The 25,664-nt window shown below is 40.6% G+C and overlaps 1 protein-coding gene across 4 annotated transcripts in view; it reads right to left on the reverse strand.

Moving 5' to 3' along the window:
• Positions 1–25,664, reverse strand: part of brwd3 (bromodomain and WD repeat domain containing 3) — a 290,623-nt gene that overhangs the window by 121,795 nt on the left and 143,164 nt on the right. For all 4 annotated transcript variants that reach the window (XM_059977491.1, XM_059977490.1, XM_059977489.1 and 1 more), the window contains exons 26-28: positions 20,993–21,117; positions 18,524–18,606; positions 15,227–15,338 (exon numbers count right to left, since the gene is read on the reverse strand). In XM_059977491.1, the coding sequence (XP_059833474.1) occupies positions 15,227–15,338; positions 18,524–18,606; positions 20,993–21,117 (320 nt within the window). The remainder of the gene's footprint in view (positions 1–15,226; positions 15,339–18,523; positions 18,607–20,992; positions 21,118–25,664) is intronic.

The following is a 25,664-nucleotide window of genomic DNA, read 5'->3' on the forward strand; positions in this document are numbered from 1 at the left end:
ATTTGACCTACCAACATGAAACAATTCAGTTATCTGGGTTGAACTCCATCTGCCTCTTCTCAGCCCAGTTTTGCATCCCATTAATGTCCCGCTGTAACCTCTGACAGCCCTCCACACTACCCACAACACCTTCAACCTTTGTGACATCAGCAAACTTCCTAACCCTTCCCCTCACTTCCTCATCCAGGTCATTTATAAAGATCACAAAGAATAAGGATCCCAGAACAGATCCCTAAGGCACTCCACTGGTGACCAACTTCCATGCAGAATATGATCCATCTACAACCACATTTTGCCTTCTGTGGGCAAGCCAGTTCTGGATCCACAAAGCAATGTTCCCTTGGATCCCATGCCTCCTTACTTTCTCAGTAAGCTTTGCATAGGGTACCTTATCAAATGCTTTGCTGGAATCCATATACACTATATCTATTGCTCTTCCTTCCTTTACTTACACAAGCAGCCAGGAGAAAATTGACATTTGCTAAACAATGATTGTTTGAACACAGTGAAAAGCCAGGTAGGTAATTGCAAACGCAAGGAAATCTGCAGATGCTGGAAATTCAAACAACACACACAAAATGTTGGTGAAACACAACAGGTCAGGCAGCATCTATAAGGAGAAGCACTGTCGACGTTTCGGGCCGAGACCCTTCGTCAGAACTAACTGAAGGGAAAGCTACTAGGAGATTTGAACTAGTGGGGGGAGGGGGAAATGCGAAATGATAGGAGAAGACCAGAGGGGGTGGGATGAAGCTAAGAGCTGGAAAGGTGATTGGCAAAAGTGATAGAGTTGGAGAAGGGAAAGGATCATGGGACGGGAGGCCTCAGGAGAAAGAAAGGGGGAGGGTGGGAAGCACCGGAGGAAGATGGAGAACAGACAGAGTGATGGGCACCTTCTTCCACCATCAACTCTGCTCTCAAACACCTCTCTCCCATTTCCCAGAAATTTCCCAGAAATTTACAGAAGTTTACAGAAACTATGCTGATTTTGACTTATTTTATCATTAGTCTCCAAGTACTCCAAAACCTAATAATAGATTCTAATACTTCCCTAACCACTGAAGTTAGGCTATAATTTCCTTTATTTTGCCTTCCTCCCTTAAAGACTGGAGTGACATTTGCAATTTTCCATTGCTCTGGGACCTTGGAAGGCAGAGCATTCTGGAGAAATCATGACCAACGCATCCATTATCTTTTCAGCAACCTCTCTCAGGACTCTAGGATGTACTCCAGCTGGTCCAGGTGACTTATCCACCTTAAAACCATTGAGCCTGCCTAGTGCTTTTTCCTTTGTAATAGCAACAGCATTCTCTCCTGCTCCAACACTTATGGACTTCTGGCACACTGCTAGTGTCTTGCAGTAAAGACTGATGCAAAGTATTTATGAATTCATCTACCATTTTTTCTCCCCCATTAGTACCTCACCAGCATCATTTTCCAGTGGTCCAATATCAACAGTCACCCCCATTTTACTTTTTATAGATCTGAAAAATCTTTAGTATCTTGTTTTGTTTGCTCATATTTCATCTCTTCCCTTCTTATTGCTTTTTTGCTGGGTTTTAAAATCTACACCATCATCCAATTTCCCACTCACTTTCACTACATTATTTTATGGAGTCCTGAACTTCCTTTGTCAGCCATGGTTGCCTACCTCTAAGACTACTTCTGCTGTGAGACATATGCATTCTGCTTCTTATGAACTATTAACAGAAATTTCAGCCACCTTTGCTCTGCTGTCATCCCTGCCAGTATCCCCCTCCAATCCACCTGGGCAAGCTCCTCTCTCATGCCTCTGTAATTCCCTTTTTCCATTGTGATACTGATACATGTGACTCGTGCTTCTCCCTTTCAAATTGCAGTATGAATTCAATCATATTATGATCACTGCCTCCTCAGGCTCACGTTAAGCTCCCTGATAAGATCTGGGTTATCACACAACACCCAATTTAAGATCGCCTTTCCCCAAGCAAGCTGAAGCACAAGATGGCCTAAAAAGCCATCTGATAGGCACTTAACAAATTCCCTCTCTTGCGATCTGACACCAACCTGAATTTCCCAATCCCCTTGCACATTGAAGGCACCCATTACAATTTTGACATTACCCTTATTACAGGCCTTTTCCAGCTCCTTTACAATCTCAACCCACATCTTGGCTACTATTTGGAGGCCAAAAGCCTTGCTTGCTAAGGTCCATGTCAACAAGGCCCTGCATTGGTAGGCTGGTCTGGAAATTTGGATTCCCATTATGTTTTTTTTAACACTTGCAGTTTCTTAACTCCACCCTCAAAGTTTCAACATTCTCTGACCCTAAGTCAACTCTTTCTAAAGATGTAATTCCATCTCTCATCAACAAACCAAGAACAATATGCTAATAAGTCTCACATTTATACTGGGAAAGTTATTGTAAAGGATTGAAGACAGGATGCATTTGCATTTGGAAAGGCTTTGCATATGGAAAAATCTCACAAATTTGATTCAGCTCTTTAAAGAAGTGACCAAGAGCGTTGATGAGGGAAGAGCATCAGACACTGTCAAAAGCCTTGCTTGCTAAGGTCCATGTCAACAAGGCCCTGCATTGGTAGGCTGCTCTGGAAAATTAGAACATTGGGAATGCAGTGTTTGCTATCCAATTGAATACAAAATTGGTAGGGGAATTGGAAGCTTGTGACCATTGGTATGTACTGTTGGTTGTTGTGTTACATATATTAATGATTTGAATTAGAATGTAGGTAGTAAGTTTGTGATGACATGATAATTGGTGGTGAGGTGAATAGTAAAAAAAGTTGTACCAGTTGTTAGTATCAGTTGTTTTTTTTTCATACTTTTTATAAGATATTAATGGAAGACTAAAATTGTAAGTTCTGCTAATATTTTTAACTTGAATTTTTCACAATATGGTGTTTTGTCTCCACTTACTGGCAGAAAGTGGTATAGCAGTCACATGACACTATTTCACACCTCTTCATTGACTAAGTATTAGCACATTATTACCGGGTCCTATGATTGTGCTTCCATTTCTTGGTTTATTCTTATCAAAGTAATTTCTGTTAGCTGTATTATAAAGGTGATAGATTTCATGAAAAGTGCCATCTTGAATCTATGGAACCTCCTTAAATTCTGCTTTGCTTCTCAGCTCCTCAGTTAGTTCCAAATGCTCTGTATCTTTGTTTAAACTTTCATGATGAACCAACGTTCCTCACTCATTCCTGAACTGAAAGTAACTGAGATCTGACAGGTTTTGGCACCCAATGTGGGGACGGTTACTTGAAATTTGAAGAATTCATCAGACAAAGAAAAGGAATTTTTAGCACCTATCCAGGAGGTAAGCACGTCCTCCATTCCTGAATGGTCAGAGAAATTGTTTGATTCTGCTTCAGTACACCATCTGAAGGGAGTTTAAGAGTGAGAAGAAAACTTTCTGGTGGATCCACACTAAAAGTTTGAGTTGCAACTCAAACAGGCTACAAAATAAGTCCCGATAAAATTCACAGGCTGAAAGAATAGGCCCTAATGAATTCAGCACAACTAAAAAACATCAGTTTGTAAGCCCTATAAAACTCGGCTACAATTCTGTGTGTTATATTGGGTTATACAGTCTGACTGTGAATTGGTTTATACTGTTTAACTGTGATGTCAAAAAGCTTACAGTACTCATTAAAATTGAACAAAACAACGGCCCTAAGTTAAGAAACAAACTACTGCATCTCCATACTCCCCAGTTGTGAGAGAACAGTTAACTGAGATTCTTACAAACAGATTTTTTTTTAGTAGGGCTTATAGCCAGCTGCACCTGAGAATTCATTTGGTCTTATTAAGACCATAAGATTTAGGAGCAGAAGTAGGCCATTCGGCTCATCGAGACTGCTCTGCCATTCAATCATGGACTGATCCACTTCATCCAGTCATCCCCACTCCCCTGCTTTCACCCCATACTCATTGATGCCCTGGCTAATCATGAACCTATCTATCTCTGCCTTAAATACACCCAATGACTTGGCCTCCACAGTCGCTCATGGCAACAAATTCCAGATTTACCACCCTCTGACTAAAGTAATTTCTCCACATCTCAGCTCTAAAAGGATGTCCTTCAATTCTGAAGTCATGACCTCTTGTCCTAGCATGTTCTACCATGGGAAGTAACTTTGCCATATATAATCTGTCAGACCTTTTAACATTTGGAATGTTTCTATGAGATCCCCTCTCATTCTCCTCTCCAGGGAATACAGCCCAAGAGCAGCCAGACATTCCTCATACGGTAACCCTCTCATTCCTGGAATCATTCTCATGAATTTTCTCAAACCCTCTCCAATGTCAGAATATCCTTTGTAAAATAAGGAGCCCAAAACTGCACACAATACTCCAAATGTGGTCTCATGAGCGCCTTATAGAGTCTCAACATCACATCCTGGCTCTTATATTCTATACCTCTAGAAATAAATGCCAACATTGCATTCGCCTTCTTCATAACCGACTCAACCTGCAGGTTAACCAGTTTAGGGTATCTTGCACAAGGACTCCCAAGTCTCTTCGCATCTCTGCATTTTGAATTCTCTCCCCATCTAAATAATAGTCTGCCTGTTTATTTCTTCCATCAAAGTGCATGACCATACACTTTCCAACACTATATTTCATTTGCCACTTCTTTGCCCATTCCCCTAAACCGGGGGTCGGCAACCTGCGGCTCCCGAGCCACATGTGGCTCTTTTACGTCTGTGCTGCGGCTCCCTGTTGCTTTGGGAAATAATTGGTCAGTATTTAATTAAAATGTATTTTATGTTAGTTTGTTAGTTTTTGAAATGTAATTCTAAATTTGAAGATTATGGTGATCTTGTACAATCTAAATAAGACGTTGTGGCGACCCATTTCCTGACACATCCGAACCGGCTCACAATTAGCCAGCGTTCAGGCTAAGGGAGATAGCCTACGGGGGTTTGTGAGTACGTGTCTTTTGCAGCATCCGCGCCCATGGGGGGGCGGGTTGAGGGAGGCTTAAAAGCAAGGCTGTTTAGTTCGAATAAAGCTATCTTCGACTGCAGTTTACTGACTGCGTGTAGCACACCGCTACAACGTGTTTTTATCGCTGGCTGTCCAGAGGGGAGGTGCTGAAACGCTTTGTCACGTGTCTGGAAGAAGTGAAAACTTTCCTGGGCAGCAAAGGGCTCACCTTTCCTGAGCTGGAACAGCCAGAGTGGCTGGAAAAGCTACACTTCCTGGTAGACATGACAGCGCACCTGAACACGCTGAACACAGCTCTTCAGGGGTAAGGACGTACAGCCCTGCACATGTTGGAGGATGTTTTGGCATTCGAGCGCAAGTTGACAGTGCTTGCCAGAGATTTACAGAAAGGCACATTGTCTCACTTCCCCAATTTGAGAGAGTTCAAACAAGGTCACGACATGATAAATTCGGAGTATTTACATTCTGCAATCATCGCAATGCAAACATCGTTTGGGAAACGCTTCTGTGAGTTCAGAGAGGAAAAAAACACATTATCCTTCCCGGTCACTCCCCTAAGCATCGATCCATCCCTACTGAATACGACTGCATTGTCAGGTGTGAGTCAACCTGACCAAGTATGATAAATATTTTAATTGCCTATTATCTTACGTATATTCATATGTTTTCATTGTTCAGTGAAATAGTCATTTTATTTTTCAGGTTGACAGCTGGCTGACGTTATTTTTGGTTTGCTGCTGGCGGCAAATTTAAGTTTGGCGTTTTTCATAAATACAAGAAGGACTCAAATAGACGTTGAGTATTTTACTTCAAAGTAACCTTCAACCCAACGTCTTTTTTTCGGAGTTCAAAATGTTTTTGTTGCATGCAGAAATGTAATTTCGTTTTCTCTGCAGGAGTTCATCAATTTCATAAATGCAACACATTATAGTTTGTTTATACATAGCATAAAGGCAAAACAAAACGTTGTATGCAGTGTTATTTCATTTTAAATGTCAAACGGGTTTTGCGGCTCCCAGTGTTTTCTTTTCTGTGGGAAACGGGTCCAAGTGGCTCTTTCAGTGGTAAAGGTTGCTGACCCCTGCCCTAAACTAAACAGGCTCTCTGTTTCCTCAACACTACCCGCTCCTCCACCTATCTTTGTATCATCGGCAAATTTAGCCACAAATCCTTTATTACTGTAGTCCAAATCACTGACATACATCGTAAAAAAGTGGTCCCAACACCAACCCCTGTGGAACTCCACTGGTAACTGGCAGCCAGCCAAAATAGGATCCCTTTATCCCACTCTCTGTTTTCTGCCAACCAGTACTGCTCCACCCAAGCTAGCAACTTCCCTGTAATTCCTATCTTGCTAAGCAGCCTCATGTGCAGCCCGTTGTCAAAGGCCTTCTGAAAATCCAAGTACACCACATCTACTGCATCTCCTTTGTCTACCCTGCTTGTAATTTCCTCAAAGAATTGCAGTAGGTTTGTCAGGTAGGATCTTCCTTTCAGGAAACCATGCTGGCTTTGGCCTATCTTGTCATGTGCCTCCAGGTACTCCTTAATCTCATCCCTAACAATCGATTCCAACAACTTCCCAACCACTGATGTCAGGCTAACTGGTCTATAGTTTGCTTTCTGCTTCCTCCTACCCTTCCTAAATAGTGGAGTAACAATTGCAATTTTCCAGTCAGCTGGTACAATGCTAGCAACTATCAATTCTTGAAAGATAACGTCTCCGCAATCTCTCCAGCTACTTCCTTCAGAACCCATCTTAATCTGTAAATCATCATCATTAGGGTTTATCCCGTCAGCCCATGAATTCAATCCTGATGAAGGGCCTCAGTTTAAAATGTTGACTGTTTCCTTTTTCCATAGATGCTGCCTAACCTGCTGAGTTCATCAAGCATTTTGTGTATGTTGGTTTGGATTTCCAACAGCTGCAAATTTTTCTCGTATTTTGAGATTTTAAGCACTTACTTGAATAAACTACATAAACTTGAACAACCCACACAAAATGCTGGTGGAACACAGCAGGCCAGGCAGCATCTATAGGGAGAAGCGCTGTCGACATTTCGGTCCGAGACCCTTCGTCAGGACCCTTCACCAGCGTTTTGTGTGTGTTGCCTGAATTTCCAGCATCTGCAGATTTCCTCGTGTTTGCTATATAAACTTGATGTGATTAATGAAACAATATGAAGTAAGATTAATAAAATACAGCTGCTGCAAGTGAAAAAGGATCTTCCCCGGAGTATATGACAAATAAATTCTTCTCAAATTTCAAGCTGAAAACAGGCATCGATTATAACCAATGTTTCAATGACAAACTCTGCCACCTTGTTCAGGGATGATGCCTGGGTAAGTCTAGTCCAGCAGTATATATATACCCTCGTAGTCAGTCCCTCCTGATTGATTACTCCTCATCTCATCAAGTTTTTGCTTTCCCACCTTGTTTACAATCAAATTCCAGTTCTTACTTAGAATGAGACCTTTGTCTTTGTTAGGGGAAAAGAATTTTAAGAAAAAAGAAGATCTCACTCTAAAGTAAGAACTGGTATTCGATTGTAAACAAGGAGGGAGAGCAGAAACCTGATTGGATGAGCACCAACCAATCAGATGGGATGGACTATGGTCTTATGCATTGAAAAACATGTAAATATTCCAAGCTAGAACAACCACAAGGTCAAGAATTTAACTGTGAAAGTGCCGAACTACATTAAAAATGCTAAGTTACAAAAATAGATGAATTAGATTAAACCAGCACAGCAAGTAGATAATCTAACTACTCCACTGGGGGAGAACCAAGAAATGTGTAACACGCTGAATGTAGAGTGTGATAAGAACATTAAAAAGAATGTATCCCTATCAGGTTACATGATGTCCTTGGCTGTAGCGAGTTACAAAACAGTCTGACACAAATTCACACTGCGCATCGACAACACACAGTTAAGTGATGTCAATATGTTGGAATACCGCCAACACTGAATACAGTTTTCCCCCATTATCCGAAGGTAGAGTGTTCCTATGAAATAGTTCGTAAGCCAGAATGTCATAAAGTGAAGAAGCTGTGATGCGTAAACCAAGCTGAGATGGGTGCCAGAGTTGACCCCCCCCACTGTAAACTATGCTGCTAATGAGAGAGAGAGAAGAGGAGGGGGGAGGCACCCAGTGCAGATGTGAGAGAGAGAGAGCGAGAGACACACACAAAGATTTAAAGTTATGGCTCCATGGCTGATTATCTACTTTTGCTCCAAGGACACTTCCTTTGCCTGCTTGTAAGATTCTTGCTGAGACAGCAAGGCGGGACCAGGTGATGGACGGCCGGTGCCCTGCAAGTGATGATAAAAAGCAGGTCTGCTGAGACACCACAGGACACTGAACCCACGAGAAGGTGGGGGTTTGGAGGATCGATTCGGGGGAATTGATCAGAGGCTCACAGTGTGTAAAGGTGCGATCGGTGGGGGCTTGATTGTGTGTCCACCCTTGCCTGGGTGACAGGCTTACCACTGAAGTACAGTTGTGCCTGGTACGGGGTACAGTTGGTGACCATAACAGGACAGGAAGACAATGGAAGGTTCGATGGCAACTGCATCACCTCTCGCTCTCTCTCTCCCTCCAATGGTACACCAGCAACTACCTCGACCTAAACTAAACTGAACTGAACTCTGCATCATCGTAAGACTATTCATTTACCCCTAGACTTTGAAAGAGCTTGGTTTTGATTCCTATTTCCACACTTCTGTATATACCATTGCTAACCTGTTTTATATTTATTTGCATTTTTATAGTACTGTATTACTTAGTTTACTAATAAACACTAATAGTTACAGTAATACCAGACTCCAACGTATATTCCATTTCTGCTGGTTTGGAAATGTGGTCACCGGGTACGTGACAAAGCAATTACCATTTATTTATATGGGAAGAATTTGTGAGCATTCGCAGACCCAAAAAAATAACCTACCAAATCATGCCAAATAACACATAAAACCTAAAATAACAGTAATATATAGTAAAAGCAAGAATGATATGATAAATACACAAACTATATAAAGTAGAAATTCTTTTCTGCAATTATTGCAGCACTGTCCACCGCAGCGAAAATCGCACGCAAGTGCTCTTGGCAGAAGCACTCTTTCCAGCAACCCTTAAGCTATGAAGCTGCCAAATCATACCAAATAACACATAAAAAATACACAGCCTATATAAAGTAGAAATAATTTATGTACTGGAATAATTTATTCAAGTAGTTTCACTTACTGGAATCGGAAAGACAGCGAGGTGTGTTAGGCTGAGTCGTCGGAGGTTGGGGTGATGGGAGACTGGGGTGTCATCTCATCGTCGTCTGTTTCCATCAGGGCAGGCAGGTCACCTTCTTCTATGTCTGCCTGCCTCGATGTCGAAGGTTGAGGTTCGTTGTCTGCTGTGGCTGACGTGGAATGCTTGAAAAATGACAGTATGCTTGACTGCTTAGCTTCATGCATTTTTCTATCATACAGTTTTCTGTAAGTACTCAAACCATCCTGCAAATATGCCCTTTCAAAACTAATGTCATACTTTTCTTCAATCTTTGCAGCGTTGTCAATCACAATGAAAATTTCACACAATTGCTTCACGTTCAGTTCCTGGATGACTTCACTTTCAGGTCATTCGCTAATGCATTCGGTTTCGATTTTTATCCTTTCCTCTTGCAATTGCAACAGTTCTTCATCTGTCAGTTCTTGGTCATGGGATGCCAAAACGTCTTCTTCAACATCACCTTCGCCAACTTCCATAAACCCAACCTCCTTAGCCAAACTCACTATGTCCTTACTTCATTCACCACGATCAGAACACTTAACTATGTCTAGTTTTACGCAAAGTGTAACAACCTAATGAGCTCTTTTAGGCTTCTCCAATACCTTAGAACTCATCTTGCTAACAGATGCACAAAATAAATCGACATAAAGCTCACAGGCACACGTTTTAAGCAATGCCGGCTAGAATGCAGTTCTGGGGGAGGAGCTTGGCTGCTCGGGGCGTTTTTTCTTAACAGTGAAAACACCTTCTGTTAGCAAAAACAGGTTAACTAATGTAGGTCTTTCGTAACAGTGAGGTGTCATAAAGCGAACGTTCGAAAAATGGGGGATACCTGTAGTCCCCAGAAACAGCAACAGCTTGGAATTCCAAGGAATTGCAAAATGAATATAACACTGACCTCTGGTGGCTTATAAGTCCTGAGATAATTGGTACAACAGCAATGTTGCAACTTGCCCCAATAAAAACTACTGGAGTGAAGACATGCAAAAACAAAAATGGAAATTATGCAAAGAGATAGCAGGTTTAACATCAACTACCAGAACCAAGAAAAATTGGCAAATGCACCATTTGTTCAATATCCTATAAAAAGCTTAAAAACTTCAACTGAACTTCAATGATTAAAAACATTTTCAAATTGAATCCATGATGTCATTCAAATTTTAACTACCATGTTGTCTTCACAAAAAATAAGACAGTTGACACCTCAGGTTGAAGGTGGTACAGGAGGTGATCAACAGAATTTACCAGATAATTAGGACACAATTAAGAAATGGTCGGAACGACAATCCCCAACAGATTGGAAGAAAGTGATTGATTGCAAACAGAAGGTTTCAGTTGATGTTTCTGGATATGAAGACCGCTATTGGACAGATTGGATCAGTTACTCAAGAGATTAACTGAAGATAATATGGAAGAATCCACAGATGATCCTTCCAAGTTGACTTTCATGCATCATTTGAAACCAGATGTTACCAAAATGGCGAAGCTAACAAAAGCAAATTGGAGTGAAACTGCCATTTACTACCAGTGATCTGATGCAAACTGCCAAGCAAGTGGAGTAAGACATTGAAATCTGAATAAGGCAGGTAGAAACAATCCCAGCAAGAAAAGCTACTACCATACATACAGCCAAAGCTCTGATTAAGGACTATATTCCTAGATGGGGATTCCCTTGCCACATTGACTCTAACCAAGGAACACATGTATGTTAAGAATTATGTCAACTGATGATTACTGACTGAATGGTATTTTCATTGTCCACATTATCCAGAGTCATCAGGCAAGCTGAAAGAATGAATGGCATTATCAAACAATGGCTAACTAAGTATTCGAGGAAGGTGCACCATGACTTACAGCTCTTCCAGTGGTTTTATGCAGCATTAGATCACCCCCAAACAAGAAGACAAACCTGAATCTGTTTGAAGTGGTAGCAAGGCGACCTATGTCACCGCTGTGAGCTCTCAATCTCAGAGTGGCTGATATTCAGTTGCAAAAAAAAGTTCCTGTACTCTTTGCAATTACCTGGTTTTCTGCACTAATTACTCATAAAATGTGATCTGATCTTCATCTAAGTCTCAATAATAGAAAAATACAATCTACCTAAACTAATAGCAAACAAACAATTATACTTCTTTTCATCAATACTGAGTACACCACTTAAACAATCACAGTCTGGGTTCAAAAAAGTATGTCAACCTCTGGGGTTTTGTAGAGGGTCAACCCTCTAAAAAAAAGTTATTTGGAGTCAGGTGTTCCAATCAATGAGATGAGATTGGAGGTGTGGGTTGCAGAGGTGCCTGGCCCTATTACAAAAAAGGCACACAGAGTCAGGTTACTGACAGACTCTGCTCTTCTCAATAAAGATGATTTGTTCATGTGTACCATGCTTTAATTCAATCAACTTTCAAAGGTCCTTCGAAGAACTGTAAAGATGCATGAAGCCGGAAAAGGTTACAAAAATACTTCTAAAGACCTGAGTGTTCATCAGTCCACAGTAGGAGAAATTGTCTACAAATGGAGGAAATTCAGTTCTGTTGCTGCTCTCCTTGGGAGTGGGTGTCCTGCAAAGGTCACACCAAGAGCACAATGTGCAATTCTGAAGGAGTTAAAAAAGAACCCAAGGGTAACAGCAAAAGACCTGCAGAAATCTCTAGAACTTGCTGAAGTCTCTGTTCATGTGTCCACTATAAGAAAAGCACTGAAGAAGAATGGTGTTCATGGAAGTACAACTCGAAGGGAACTGCTGCTCTCAAAAAACAAAAATTGCTACACATCTCAAGTTTGCAAAAGACTATCAGGATGCTCCACAACACTCCTGGTACAATATTCTGTGGACAAATGTGATAAAAGTTGAACTTTTTGGCAGAAATGCACACTGCTATGTTTGGAGGAAGGAGCATTATGGTTTAAGGCTGCCTTGCTGCCTCGGGGTCTGGAACACTTGTAATCACTGAGAGAACAATGAATTCAAAATTGACATTTTACAGGAGAATGTCATAGATGATGCAATAATGATTTGAAACACAAGAATAAATTAACAATAGAATGAAAAAGAAGAACATTCATGTTTTAGAACCCAATTGAGATGATGTGGCATGGACTGAAGAGAGCTGCTCATGCAAGGTATCCCAAAAATATTGATGAACTGAAATAGATTTATATGCAGGAATGGTCTAAAATTTCTTCTCTTTCTTGTACAAGTCTGATCAGCAAATGCAGGAAACATTTGATGGAGGTTATTGCTGCTAAAGTAGATATTACCAGCTATTAAATACAAGGGTTCCACATACTTTTTCTAGCCTGGACAGTGAATGATTAAACAACGTGTTCAATAAAGGCATAAGTATAATTGTTTCTACGTTATTTTGTTTGTCTAATATTGTGACTGAGATGAAGAACAGACCACATTTTGAGTAATTAATGCAAAAAACTAGGTAATTGCAAAGGGTTCACAAACTTTTTCTTGCACCTGTACACATTATGGCTGACAGCTTAATTGATTATTGTGTGAAACTAACCCAAGTGTCCGCTGCTTGGAGTAGTCCATCGGAAGGAGGACACACTTTGATTCCTGGCAAGTGGGTTCTTGACAAGAAACCACTTAAGGAACCACAAGAATTATTCCAGGAATGAAAGGGTTAGCATACAAGGATGGCTCTGGGTCTGTACTCACTGGAATTTAGAAGAATGAGGATAGGATCTCATTGAAACCTTTCAAATGTTGAAAGGCCTAGGCAGAGTAGACATGAAAAAGATACTGCCTATGGTGGGGGAGTCCAGCACACGAGGGTACAGCCTCAGGATAGAGGGGCATCCATTTAAAACAGAGGTTCAGTGAAATTTCTTTAGCCAGAGGGTGGTGAATTTGTGGAACTTATTAGCATAGGCAGCTGTGGAGACCAGATTGCTGAGTGTATTTCAGGCAGAGCTTGATCGGTTCTTGAATGGTCACTGCATCAAAGGTGATGGGGAGAAGGCTGTGGAGGTGGGCTGAGGAGGGGAAAAAGCATCAGCCATGACAATGGTGGAGCACTCAATAGGCCAAATAACCTAATTCTGATTCTACGTCTTATAGATGAACCACCGGGAGCTTGGTAGGAAGGTCCTTACCAAGCACTGTTAATTACCCATTCAGCAGTCAAAATAGAAGGTAAAATTAAGTGGATACATGTCAGCCACTGCAAGTGAGCTAAAGTAATTCCAGAATGCTGTGGAAAGACTTCTGGACATTATAGATCTTATTTTGACTTCCTGTTTTTACTATATGTTTACCTATTTCCCTTACTGATGATGTGCTAATTAAGTAATAAATGTGAATACAATCACCGTTTTGAGAAGCAACATTTCTGACCCTATCCATATTATAGCCCAGATATAATCATCTCAGTTCATAGCAAAGGTATCCAATCTTCTGTATTTGCTATCATTTCTCCACTTAGCAATTAAAGAGGGAACATATGCAGTTTTAGGTAAGGAACGTTGTACCTGTATACCCGACAACTCCAAATACATAATTACTCAAGATTAAAAGTCATAATATGTATTTAATATTCATTATCATAATCTACATTTTTATCTTTGTTTAAAAGCAATTATTACTAGCATAGTCCAAACTCCTATATGTATTCCTAATGTATCTAATCATGACATGCTACTATAGATACTTCTAAGAACATGTATACTCTTTGATATTATACAATTGAAGTAGTATTTGATTACGCTGTGAAGTAGGTACTTCAAATTTTTTCACCTCTACGCTTTCAGATGTGGTGATCCTAATAATGTATCTTATACAATTGGAAGGGTGGGGTAGGTGACCTGTTGGAATCAGTTGTTTTGTTAATACTTTTTATAAGATTTTAGTTGAATCTTATAAGAGTTTAGCAAGACTAAACTCGTAGTTTTTGCTAACGTTTTCACAATACGTAGCGTTTTGCCTGCATTTACTGGCAGGAGGTAGCTATAGCAGTTAATTTTTCATTTTTCATTAGCTGAGTATTACCACATTACCCTCATGCTATGATTGTGCAACCACTGACTGGTTTGTTCTTATCAAGGGAATTTCTGTTATCACAACTATAAAGGTGTATCAAGAGCACCATATTGAATTTAATGAATCTCTTTAGACAATAAACACTATTTTTTGAGACTTGCTTGGGATATCATGCTAGATTACAATGAGTGACAGCAGTTCCCACACACTGCACTCCCAGCAGACCAAATCTATCTGACAAAAATAAACTGGAGTTGTCACACAGACATTTGGGATGTGTGTTCCGATAGTATGAATACAAACACAGCTTCAGGAATAGATGATTATAAAAATAATCACATAGGACAGGTAGTTAAAAAGAGATAAAGGGGTGAACAGAAAATAGCTGAGTTTGTTATTAAACTTCCTATAACCAGTCTTGCAACTGGTGACTCAAGGATATGGAATCTTGTTTGCTTTGTGCGCACTTTGAATTCCAGACTGTAAAAAGGAAAACACAATTTTAAAGTTTTAATTTTTAAATTTTCTGGTAATTAAATATCTTGTAAAAATCTAAAACGAGAAATTTAATAAAAATTACCGCATTTACTTAAAAAAAAGGTTAAATAACAAATGGCATTATTTGAAACCTGTTCAGAGACTCTGTAGTTTCAATTTCGAATAGCCATTTTGCAATTATACAAAATGCTGTTCCATGTATTAGCAAAATGAATTAAATCCATCATAAGAACACAAGTTTCCTATAAACAATATACTGTTTAAATAACACAACTCTGTTTAAAAGGGTAATGAAATATTCAATGAATTAAAACTGAAGGACAGAGACCAGCAGCATGGGTCTAGCTGTTCACAGGCTAAGAAAATTCCAAGAGATAGAAAATGTTCGGCAACTGAAATACACAGCTTTTTGTTTTGGTAAATTGGTAATGTGACAAAGTTTAAATCAAGTATAATATATTAGTTTCTAACATCCAAAAGAAAACATGTCCTCACCATACATTGTAACACTGAAATAAACTGTCAGGATACTCAGGCTGAAAAGGATGCTGACTCTCCACAGATCCGAACCACCAGGCATCATCTATAATACTGCGAAATCTGTCCCCTGGTAAATCAGGAACAGAAAAACTTTAAATATCTCTTAGAAAGAAGTGCATTAATAGTAATTACAACCTAACCTCCATGGGAATTTTTATTAATTCATTTTTCCATTGTTATAGATTAACCACTGGGAACAAAATCAGGCACCAGCCAAAATTGAAGAATCAAAGATATCCTGGAATATTATGATAGAAAAAGTTACAAATTAGAAAATGTGATGAGAACAGAAGTAAGGCCATCAAGTTGGTTGAAAATAAAAGTGAGATTTTGCTTAACAAAAAGCCACTGAAAGTCAACCATCACAAATGTGGTGAATGAACTGGTCTGCTCCCTGCCACGGCGAAAATGTCCGGTACTAGAGAAAGGGATTAGTAGAGATTGGTACATAATGGGCCAAAGGACCTGTTTCTGCGCTGCATCATATTATGGTTCTCTTACTATACCAAATAATGTGTCACAAAGTTAAAAACTAATGTGTTGCGTGTGCAAAACCAAATGTGCTGACATAGAGTAGATCTTCATCTATCTGATAGGTCATTATCTCTTCAAAAAATGCTATAATTTTCCTGTCACTTTTGCTTAAAAATCCATACTGACTGAACTTCATGATTTATACCATCCTTCAACATTTTTCTCCAAACTATGCGCTCACTAGCTGCTACACCATCTGGCTTCTAATATTTCAGTGTATGAATTTCCCCTTAAAAATAGATCCATGAGAAATGATAAACAATAAATTCCATGCAGTTCCTTTCATAGCTATACTCTGTTCACTTTTGTGAGGGCAAACTCAAAGAATTCATTTAGAATCTAAGTCATGTCCTCTACTTACACATTTACATTAAACCTATCTCTAGACAGACTTACACTTTCACTTATAATCTCTCACCCTTTATAAATTTTTTTTTACAAAATAACTTCTGAGTTTTTTCAACTTAGACATCAATTTGTCTTCAACTTCCTCTTAACCATCATCACGTGCAATGTCTATACCCCACTAGACTTTGAAGAACTGGAACAACTGTGCCTGTCAGAAGATTCCTTTTGCTATTTTTTAATGTTTTACCGGAAGGTACCAGTTTCTTCCAAAAGTTAAACAGAGATCCCACATATATTCCAGGGTATACACGTATCATTTCAGGTAGGGCAAGCATTTAATTGCTTAGTGTAACTAACTACAGCAGATTGACTTTATTGAGTTAAAAGAGTTTATTATTAAAGCTGATCTTACAGGTGCATGAATTTAGTGTCTTTCTTAACACGGTAGGCTTATTCGGCAAGTCAGAAGGCATGGAATCCTGGGACGTTTGGCCAGGTAGATTCAAAATTGGCTTACACCTGCAGAAAGCAAAGGGTTGTGGTGGAGGGAGTACATTCAGACTGGAGGGCTGTAACTAGTGGCGTCCCACAAGGATCAGTTCTGGGACCTGTACTTTTCGTGATTTTTATTAACGAACTGAATGTGGGGGTAGAAGGGTGGGTTGGGAAGTTTGCAGATGACACAAAGGTTGGTGGTGTTGTGGATAGTGTGGAGGATAGTTGAAGATTGCAGAGGGACATTGATAGGATGCAGAAGTGTGCTGAGAAGTGGCAGATGAGTTCAACCTGGAGAAGTGTGAGGTGGTACACTTTGGAAGGACAAACTCCAAGGCAAAGTACAAAGTAAATGGCAGGATACTTGGGAGTGTGGAGGAGCAGAGGGATCTGGGGATACATATCCACAGATCCTTGAAAGTTGCCTCACAGGTAGATAGGGTAGTTATGAAAGATGGGGTGTTAGCTTTCATAAATGGAGGGATAGAGTTAAAGAGTCGCGAGGTAATGATGCAGCTCTATAAAACTCTGGCTAGGCCACTGATCGCCTCACTAGAGGAAGGATGTAGAAGCATTGGAAAGGGTACAGAGGAGATTTACCAGGATGCTGCTCTCTAGGAAGTTGGAGAATATACATTATGATCAGAGATTAAGGGAGCTAGAGCTTTACTCTTTGGAGAGGAGGAGGATGAGAGGAGTCATGATAGAGGTATACAAGATATTAAAAGGAATAGATAGAGTGGACAGCCAGCACCTCTTCCCCAGGGCACCACTGCTCAATACAAGAGGACATGGCTTTAAGGTAAGGGGTGGGAATTTCAAGGGGGTATTACAGGAAGGTTACTCAAGAGTGGTTTGTGCATGGAATGCACTGCCTGAGTCAGTGGTGGAAGCAGATACTCTAGTGAAATTTAAGAGACTACTAGACAGGTAAATGGAGGAATTTAAGGTGGGGCATATATGGGAGGCAGGGTTTAAGGGTCAGTACAACATTGTGGGCTGAAGGGCCTGTACTGTGCTGTACTATTCTATGTTCTATGTTAACATAAGAGAGACTAAGCGGTCATGGGTAGTGGTAGAAGCAGATATATTACAAGTGTGTAGATTAGGTATTTCCTGGAATGCATGTACAAAACAAATTTAGTATCTGCAGATTTGCCTTAAAGTTTTTGAATCAACAGACCAAACCTGGTCATCTCCTTCCATCAGTCCACTCCTCCACCTATCCCTCAGAACTGAATGAAATTGTCATCCTGCCAAAATCAAAGAACCTCAGCATTTCAGTTAATACGACCAAATTCTAGGATGCTCACCCTATTTCTTCTGGGTTTGAATTTATAATTATTCCTACCCACAGCTGAATGGAGACCCTACAATTATTCATAATGGTACATGAAAACCATTCAGTTAAGCAAATATTTCATTGACTAATGTAACAAGAATGTTTGACATTTTTTGTGGAGCTAACATTGAAGATGAGTTAACATGAGTTATGAATTTGCAATTTACCGTCTTCATTTGGAAATTGGCAGTTTGGGATTCGACATGCACCAAAAACAGATCATTTGACAATTAAAATTTGCAGCTTTGAGGCGTGTAACCCTAGTCTGTTCTTTCCCATGACATAAAGAGCACTATTAATTAAAAGTGTCTTCATTCTTATATTCAACAATAACAAAATTAGCATCTTTAAGATTCACGATTATTTAACTACTCTGATGCCTAAGAATGGGCTCAATACCCACTTGCTATATTGGTAAAAGTGGTATTTCGTTAAAGACACATTGCTTCTGGCCAACACTGGACAAAAGAAAGACACGGTTTTAATCGTATCCCAAAATGATAACATACATATTCAGCTGAGGAAAAACTCACCAACTTTCCAGTTTTTCTTTTTAGCTTCATCATAAAATTGCCGCAAAACTAAAAAGTCAATGACATCCGGCATATCATGGTATCTGAAAAAAAAATGACACATAGATAATTAAAAGTTCATAGCAGCACGTTTTGCACTTATTTTATAAAAGAACAGTATTGAACATGCTTGCATTGAAACTGCATTTCCAAGAGAGAAGTTGAAAGGGTGCTGAATGCTGCTGACATAGGAGAAAAATAGCACGTTAAGTACAAAACAGGAGACAACAGTTCAGAGATTGGAATTACGCTTACTTAGCATCGTTAGTTCTTAACTTTGTTTTGTCTTCCCACCTGTGGCTACATTTGAGCACACATGACATAGTAGAGAGCTCCTAATATAGAGAACCTTAAGGACAAGATTATTTTTTTTAAACTTATTCTTAGGAGCTTTTAATGAAACTGATCAAATTCCAGCTGCAAGTAGGTTAAATCATGAACAGCTCACTATTTCAAATAAAGGATCATTTAGCATCCAGTGATATGTAAAATTAGGATTTAAAGATTAGTTGCATCTTTTGACTCCACAGACCAGAACTCTCATCTCATTGCTAAAATTCCAAACTGAACAACAGAAGACCTATTTTCATCATACTAGAGTAAGATAAAGAGAATCATGCTATTCTGTGGAGGTCAAAACTACAGGCTGGATACTCTTATCCGAAATGTTTAGGGTCAGAAGTGTCTCAGATTTTGGAACACACAATGAGGTACAGTAGCTTGGGATTGCCATGATTTCTGACTTTGAATTTATGTACTATTGGGAGGCAGACTTTGTCTTACACTTGTTCGTCACACATATGCAGCCGTTCAGTGTGTTATAAATTCTCATCAGCAACAATCTTGGTAAACTCAATGAATTTCCCAGCTGCATTGTGATCAGATGCTTTATCACAAATCTTTAAAAAAGTAATACTATGCTGAATATTCACAATTACCTTTGATTTTCAGTTTGCCGTGACAGATCTTTGCTTGCTTCCATGATCAGCAAACTGTTTCTTGGATGCAAAGGTTAAGATGGCGCTACCGAACATGTGTGTCAGCTTCCAGGTAGTCAAAAAACTAAGAAATCAGACAAAAAAAAAACACCAAAGGTCCCTTTTCTGAGGTAAACTGTGTTAAATTATCGCCACAAACAATGAAGTGGAGAGCAATGACGAAGTGTGTTTGGTGGATAAATCGATGCATATGGAGTTCCAATGCCCATGCAGCTTGTCCAGGAGCGAGGTGGGATCACTCTGGGTTCTGTAAGGAGAAGTCAAGACTCCAGATAGAGGAGATTCGATTTCAATGCTTGTACAACTGGACTGGGTATGATGCTGGATTGCTCCGGGCACCGTCGAGTTGATCTGAGCTGATATGAGAACAGATTTGAGCTGGGCAATAAAATCCAGGCCTGGAGTGAGTCACCGAGCAGCGTGATCTAGGCCTGGGACCTTTCGTAGCAGTGGCTCCCAGTGCAAGGTACAATATGCTGTTTAAACAATTTAAACACCGGCCCAAATCAGAGGCAAGAGACAGAGCACTGGTGCTTTTCAGTAATTGTTGGGTCAATTTAAACGCTGGCCTAGATAAAGTGAAAAGACAGCATGTCAGATGGGATGACAGCCAATTCACTCGTCCTCCACAATGGTCATCTTCATGGCACTGAGGCTATGAAGACGGCCTCAGCTACTGTGCTCCATGCCCACTAATATGATGAATATTAAGTGAGGCTTTGGGCCTACTTTGGGCTGCACCAGAGTTTGGATCTGAAGACTCATTTTTGGTTCAGATAGCTGTTGTTCACTTCAATTGTTTGCATGATTTGTATTTTTTCTTTCTCTTGCGCATTGAATTGATCTTTCATTTTAATTTTTATTCTTTTTTTCCTTTAAATTGGGCTCTTTCGGGTTTCTTGATTTATGGCTACCTGTGATCAAACAAATCTCGAGATTGTACTTGAACCTTAAGTGGAATATGTTCACATCAACACCGATGAATCCACTTTTTCAATACATGATTGAAATCTTCAATTTTTGCTTTATGCTATTTTTCTATTTTTCATTAACTTCAGTTCATTACATATGAGGTCATTTCTCAGAATTGTGGTGCAGAGAGATCTGGGCATCACTTGGGAATCTTCCCAGTGCCTTGTGACATCATGTCAGCGCTCAAAAAATTTTCAGATTTCAGAGAGAGGTTTTCAAATTTTGGAATTTCAGATAAGGGGTACTCAACCTGTTATAATTACTAAATTGAAATTTCACATATTGAGCTTTGAATTATAGGCTAATTGCCATTAAACCTGATATACAGTATAGAGAACATACTGTTAGAGAACATAATAAAAGCAAAGGCATACACCTTTTAAAGCGATCAGGATGTCTGCCTAATATTTGAAACTGCATATATGGATATTCGCTCCTATAAATAATTGCAGTTACTTACTTAATAGAAAAACATTCTCCAGACATTTTGCCAGTTATAGGATCTAACAGAGCAAGTTTCAGACAGCATAATGTAGGTGGTCCAACTTCATACTTGATCCCAATGACCTTTACAATCTCTTGTTCCTGTAGTTTAATAAAACATAAAATTGTTTAGCCGTAAAATAGCCAATATGTCCTTATAAAAAAGTTCATATTTTTAAACACCCTGTCTATTTTTTTTCTGCCACATCATGGGCTATAACCCTATTGATCAGGAAAAAAAACCAACTGTTTTAAAAGCAAGAGATTGGCTAAAGTAGATTATCACATAGAACATAGAAATTTATAGCTAATTATAGGCTCTTTGGCCCACAATATTGTGCCAACCATGTAACCTACTCTAGAGACTGGCTAGAATTTCCCTAGCGCATAGCCCTCTATTTTTCTAACTTCCATGTACCTAAGAATCTCTTAAAAGACCTATTGTATCTGCTTCCACCAACGCCACCGGCAATGCATCCCACACACCCACTGCTCTCTGTGTGATAAAATTACCCGACATCTCCGGTACCTATTTCTAAGCACCTAAAAATTACGGACCCTCGTATTAGCCATTTCAGCCCTCGGATAAAGCCTCTTGACTATCCACACGATCGATGCTTCTCATCATCTTTTACACCTCTGTCAGGTCACCTCTCATCCTCCGTCACTCCAAGGAGAAAAGGCCAAGTAAATTCAACCTATTCTCATAAGGTACGCCCTCTAATCCAGGCAATATCCTTGTAAATCTCCTCCGCACTTTCTCTACAGTATCCACAGCATTCCTGTAGTAAGCTGACTAGAACTGAACACAGTACTCCAAGTGGGGTCTGACCAAGATCATATATAGCTGAAACATTACCTCACGGGTCTTGAACTCAACCCCACGGTTGATGAATGCCAACACACCATATGCTTTCTAACATTACTGTCAACCCGTGCAGCAGCTTTGAGTGTTCTATCGACATGGACCCCAAGATCTCTCAGATCCTCCACACTGCCAAGAGTCTTACCATTAATATTATATTGTCTTCAAATTGGACCTACCATAATGAACCACTTTACAGTTCTCTGCGTTGGAAGTCCATCTCCCACTTCTCAGACCAATTCTGCATCGTATCAATGTCCTGCTGTAACCTCTGACAACCCAGCAGACTATTCACAACACCCACAACCAGTGTGTCATCAGCAAACTTACTAACCCACCCTTCTACTTCTTCATCCAGGTCATTTATAAAAATCACAAAGTGGAGGGGTCCCAGAACAGATCCTTGCAGAATACCACTGGTCACCAACCTCCATGCAGAATACAAACCATCTACAACCACCCTTTACCTTCTGTGGGCAAGTCAATGCTGGATCCACAAAGCAAGATCTTCTTGGATTCCATGCCTCCTTACTTTCTGAAGGTGCCTTGCATGGGGAACCTCATCAAATGCCTTACTGAAATCCATATACACTACATCCACTGCTCTATCTTCATCAATGTGTTTTGTTACTTTCTGAAAGAATTCAATCAGGCTCGTAAGGCATGACTTGCCCCTAGACAATGCCATGCTGACTATCCCTAATCAGATTCTGTCTCTCCAAATGCTCATAAATCCTGCCTCTCAGGATCTTCTCCCACAACTTGCTCACCATTGAAGTCAGACTCACTGGTCTACAATTTCCTGGGTTCTCTTTACTCCCTTTTCATGAACAAGTGAACAACATTTGCAACCCTCCAATCCTCTGGTACTTCTCCCGTCCCCATCGATGATGTAAGGTTCATCACAAGAGGCTCAGCAATCTCCTCCCTTACCTCCCACAGTAGCCTGGGGTATATCTCATTGGTCCCAGTGACTTATCTAACAATGTTTTTCAAAAGCTCCAGCACATCCTCTTTCTTAATGTCTATACACTCAAGCGTTTCAGTCCACTGTAAACATTCCCACAATTATACTGAAGCAAATTACCTCCACTACCTCCTCCGACTCCATGCAAACATTTCCACTCACACCTATTCTCCTAGTCCTATTCTCACATGGCCCATACTCTTGCTCTTCACAAACTTGTAGAATGCCTTGGGGTTTTCTTTAATCCAGCTCACTAAGGCCTTCTCATGGCCCCTTCTGGCTCTAATTTCATTAAGCTCCTTCCTAGCAATCTTGAAATTTTCTAGAGGTCTAACAGTACCTAGTTTCTTGAACCTTTCCTAAGCTTTTCTTCTTAACTAGATTTTCTACATGCATTGCACACCATGGTCCTTAATTCTACCATCCTTTCCCTGCGTCAATGGAACATACCTATGCAGAACTCCAGGCACATTTCTACCATGCATTTCCCTGAGAACATCTGCTCCCAATTTATGCTTCCAAGTTCCTGCCTAATAGCATCATATTTCCCCCTACGCAAATTAAATGTTTTCCCAAATTAACTGCTCCTATCCCTCTCCTGAGGTACGGTGAAGGAGATAGAGTTGTGGTCACTACCTCCAAAATGCTCTCCCACCAAGAGATCTAACACCTGACCAGGCTCATTCCCCAATACCAGATCAGGTATAGCCTCTCCTCTTCTAGTTGGCTTATCTACATACTGTGTCAGGAAACCATCCTGAACACACTTCACAAACACCACGCCATCTAAACACCTTGCGCTTGGGAGATACCAATCAATATTAGGAAAGTTAAAATCTCCCATCACATCAACCCTGTTATTATTGCACTGTTCCAGAATCTGCCTCCCTACCTGCTCCTTGATATCCCTGTTAGTCTTGGAGGGGTCCATAAAAAATACCCAGTGGTGTTATTGCCCCTTTCCTGTTTCTGACTTCCAACCACACTGACTCAGTAGACAGTCCCTCCATAATGCCCTCCTTTTCTGCAGCCATGGCACTATCCCTAATTAGGAGTGCCACTCCCCTACCTCTTTTGTCTCCCTCTCTATTCTTTTTGAAACATCTAAAGCCTGGCACACTCAGCAGACATTCCTGCTCCTGAGACATCCAAGTCTCTGTAATGGCCACAATGTCACAGTTCCACGTATTGATTCATGCTCTAAGTTCATCTGCCTTGTTTATGATACTCCTTGCATTAAAAAGTCCTGCTTGGTGGCACAATAATGTCAGCGCCAGACTCCAGGAGTTCCCGAGTTCGAATCCAAGTCGGGTTGAGCGTTGAGCTAGCATCTCGGCCTCATAAAAACAAGAATAGCTTGCTACGGAAACACCATCATGACAGTGCCCTGATAACTCCACTGCAGAGTTAAGGGCTATTCTTCTTCTTTTGCATTAAAATAGTCACATCTCAAACCATCCGGCTGAGCACATCTTTGCTCTAACATCTGCCGATCCTTCCTCTCAAACTCCCTCCAAGCTCCCCAAGCCTCTTCACTCCGTTTCCCACTCCCCTCCAAATATAGTTTACACTTTTCCCAATAGCATTTGCAAACTTCCCCACCAGGATATTGCTCCCCCTCGGATTCAAGTGCAACCCATCTTTTTTTGTCCAGGTCATACCTGCCCCAGAAGAGGTCCCAATGATCCAAAAATCTGAATCCCTACCCGCTGCTCCAATCCTTCAGCCAAGCATTTATCCTCCACCTCATTCAATTCCAATTCACTGTTGTATGACACAGGCAGCAATCCCAAGAGTACTACCTTTGAGTCCTGCTTCTCAGCTTCCTTCCTAACTCCCTGTATTCTGCTTCCAGGACCTCCACTCTTTTTCTACCTGTCATTGGTACCAATATGCACCACGATTTCTGGCTGCTCACCCTCCCTTTTCAGGATATTGTGGACGCGTTTAGAAACATCTCGAACCTTGGCACCTGGGAGGCAAACTACCATCCTTGGTTCTTTTTCATGTCCACAGAATTGCTTATCTGTCCCCCTAACTATAGTGTCCCCTATTACTGCTGCCCTCCTCTTCCTTTCCCTACCCTTCTGAGCCACAGGGCCAGACTACATGCCAGAGGCACGGCCACTGTAGTTGGGGGAGGTTGCCCCCCCCCCCCAAAACAGCACTCATAGTGGAGTCATCTTTAAGGGGGACAGCCACAGGGGTGCTCTCCACTACATGACTCCCTACCTCCCTCTCCTGATGGTCACCCACTTATTTGTCTCCTGTGGCTCCTCTCTATCACCTCCTCACTCTCCCTAACAAGCCAAAGGTCATCGAGCTGCAGCTCCAGTTCACTCTATCTCTAAGGAGCTGCAGCTCGATGCACCTGGCGTAGATGTGGCCATCAGGGAGGCTGGACATCCCGCATCTGACACCCAGAACAAAAAACTGGCCTCACGGTCTTACCCACTATTCTAATGTGCTGAGACCCGTGAAACACTCCTTTTATAAACTCTTCTCCCTGACCTGTGTGAAGCTTTCTCTCTCTTTTAATCGAATGGTCCGCTGCTAATGCTAGCATATTATAAAAGCTACTGTGGACTCTAAATTATCTATCAACCAGATGACTTCATCTGCAACATATGCCTACGGCCTATACTTATGCCATATATAAGTGCTCCAATGGCGCAGTATGTGGATCCAGAATAGTTCACTCTTTCCACTGCTGATCCCTCAATAAGGACTGACGTGTGATCTCTCAACATCCTCTTCCTGAAGTCCACAGTTAACTCTTCAGTCTTACTAATACTGAGTGCAAGGTCGTCATTGCAA

This window comes from Hypanus sabinus, chromosome 8 (genome assembly GCF_030144855.1).
Source record: "Hypanus sabinus isolate sHypSab1 chromosome 8, sHypSab1.hap1, whole genome shotgun sequence".
Lineage (NCBI taxonomy): Eukaryota > Metazoa > Chordata > Chondrichthyes > Myliobatiformes > Dasyatidae > Hypanus > Hypanus sabinus.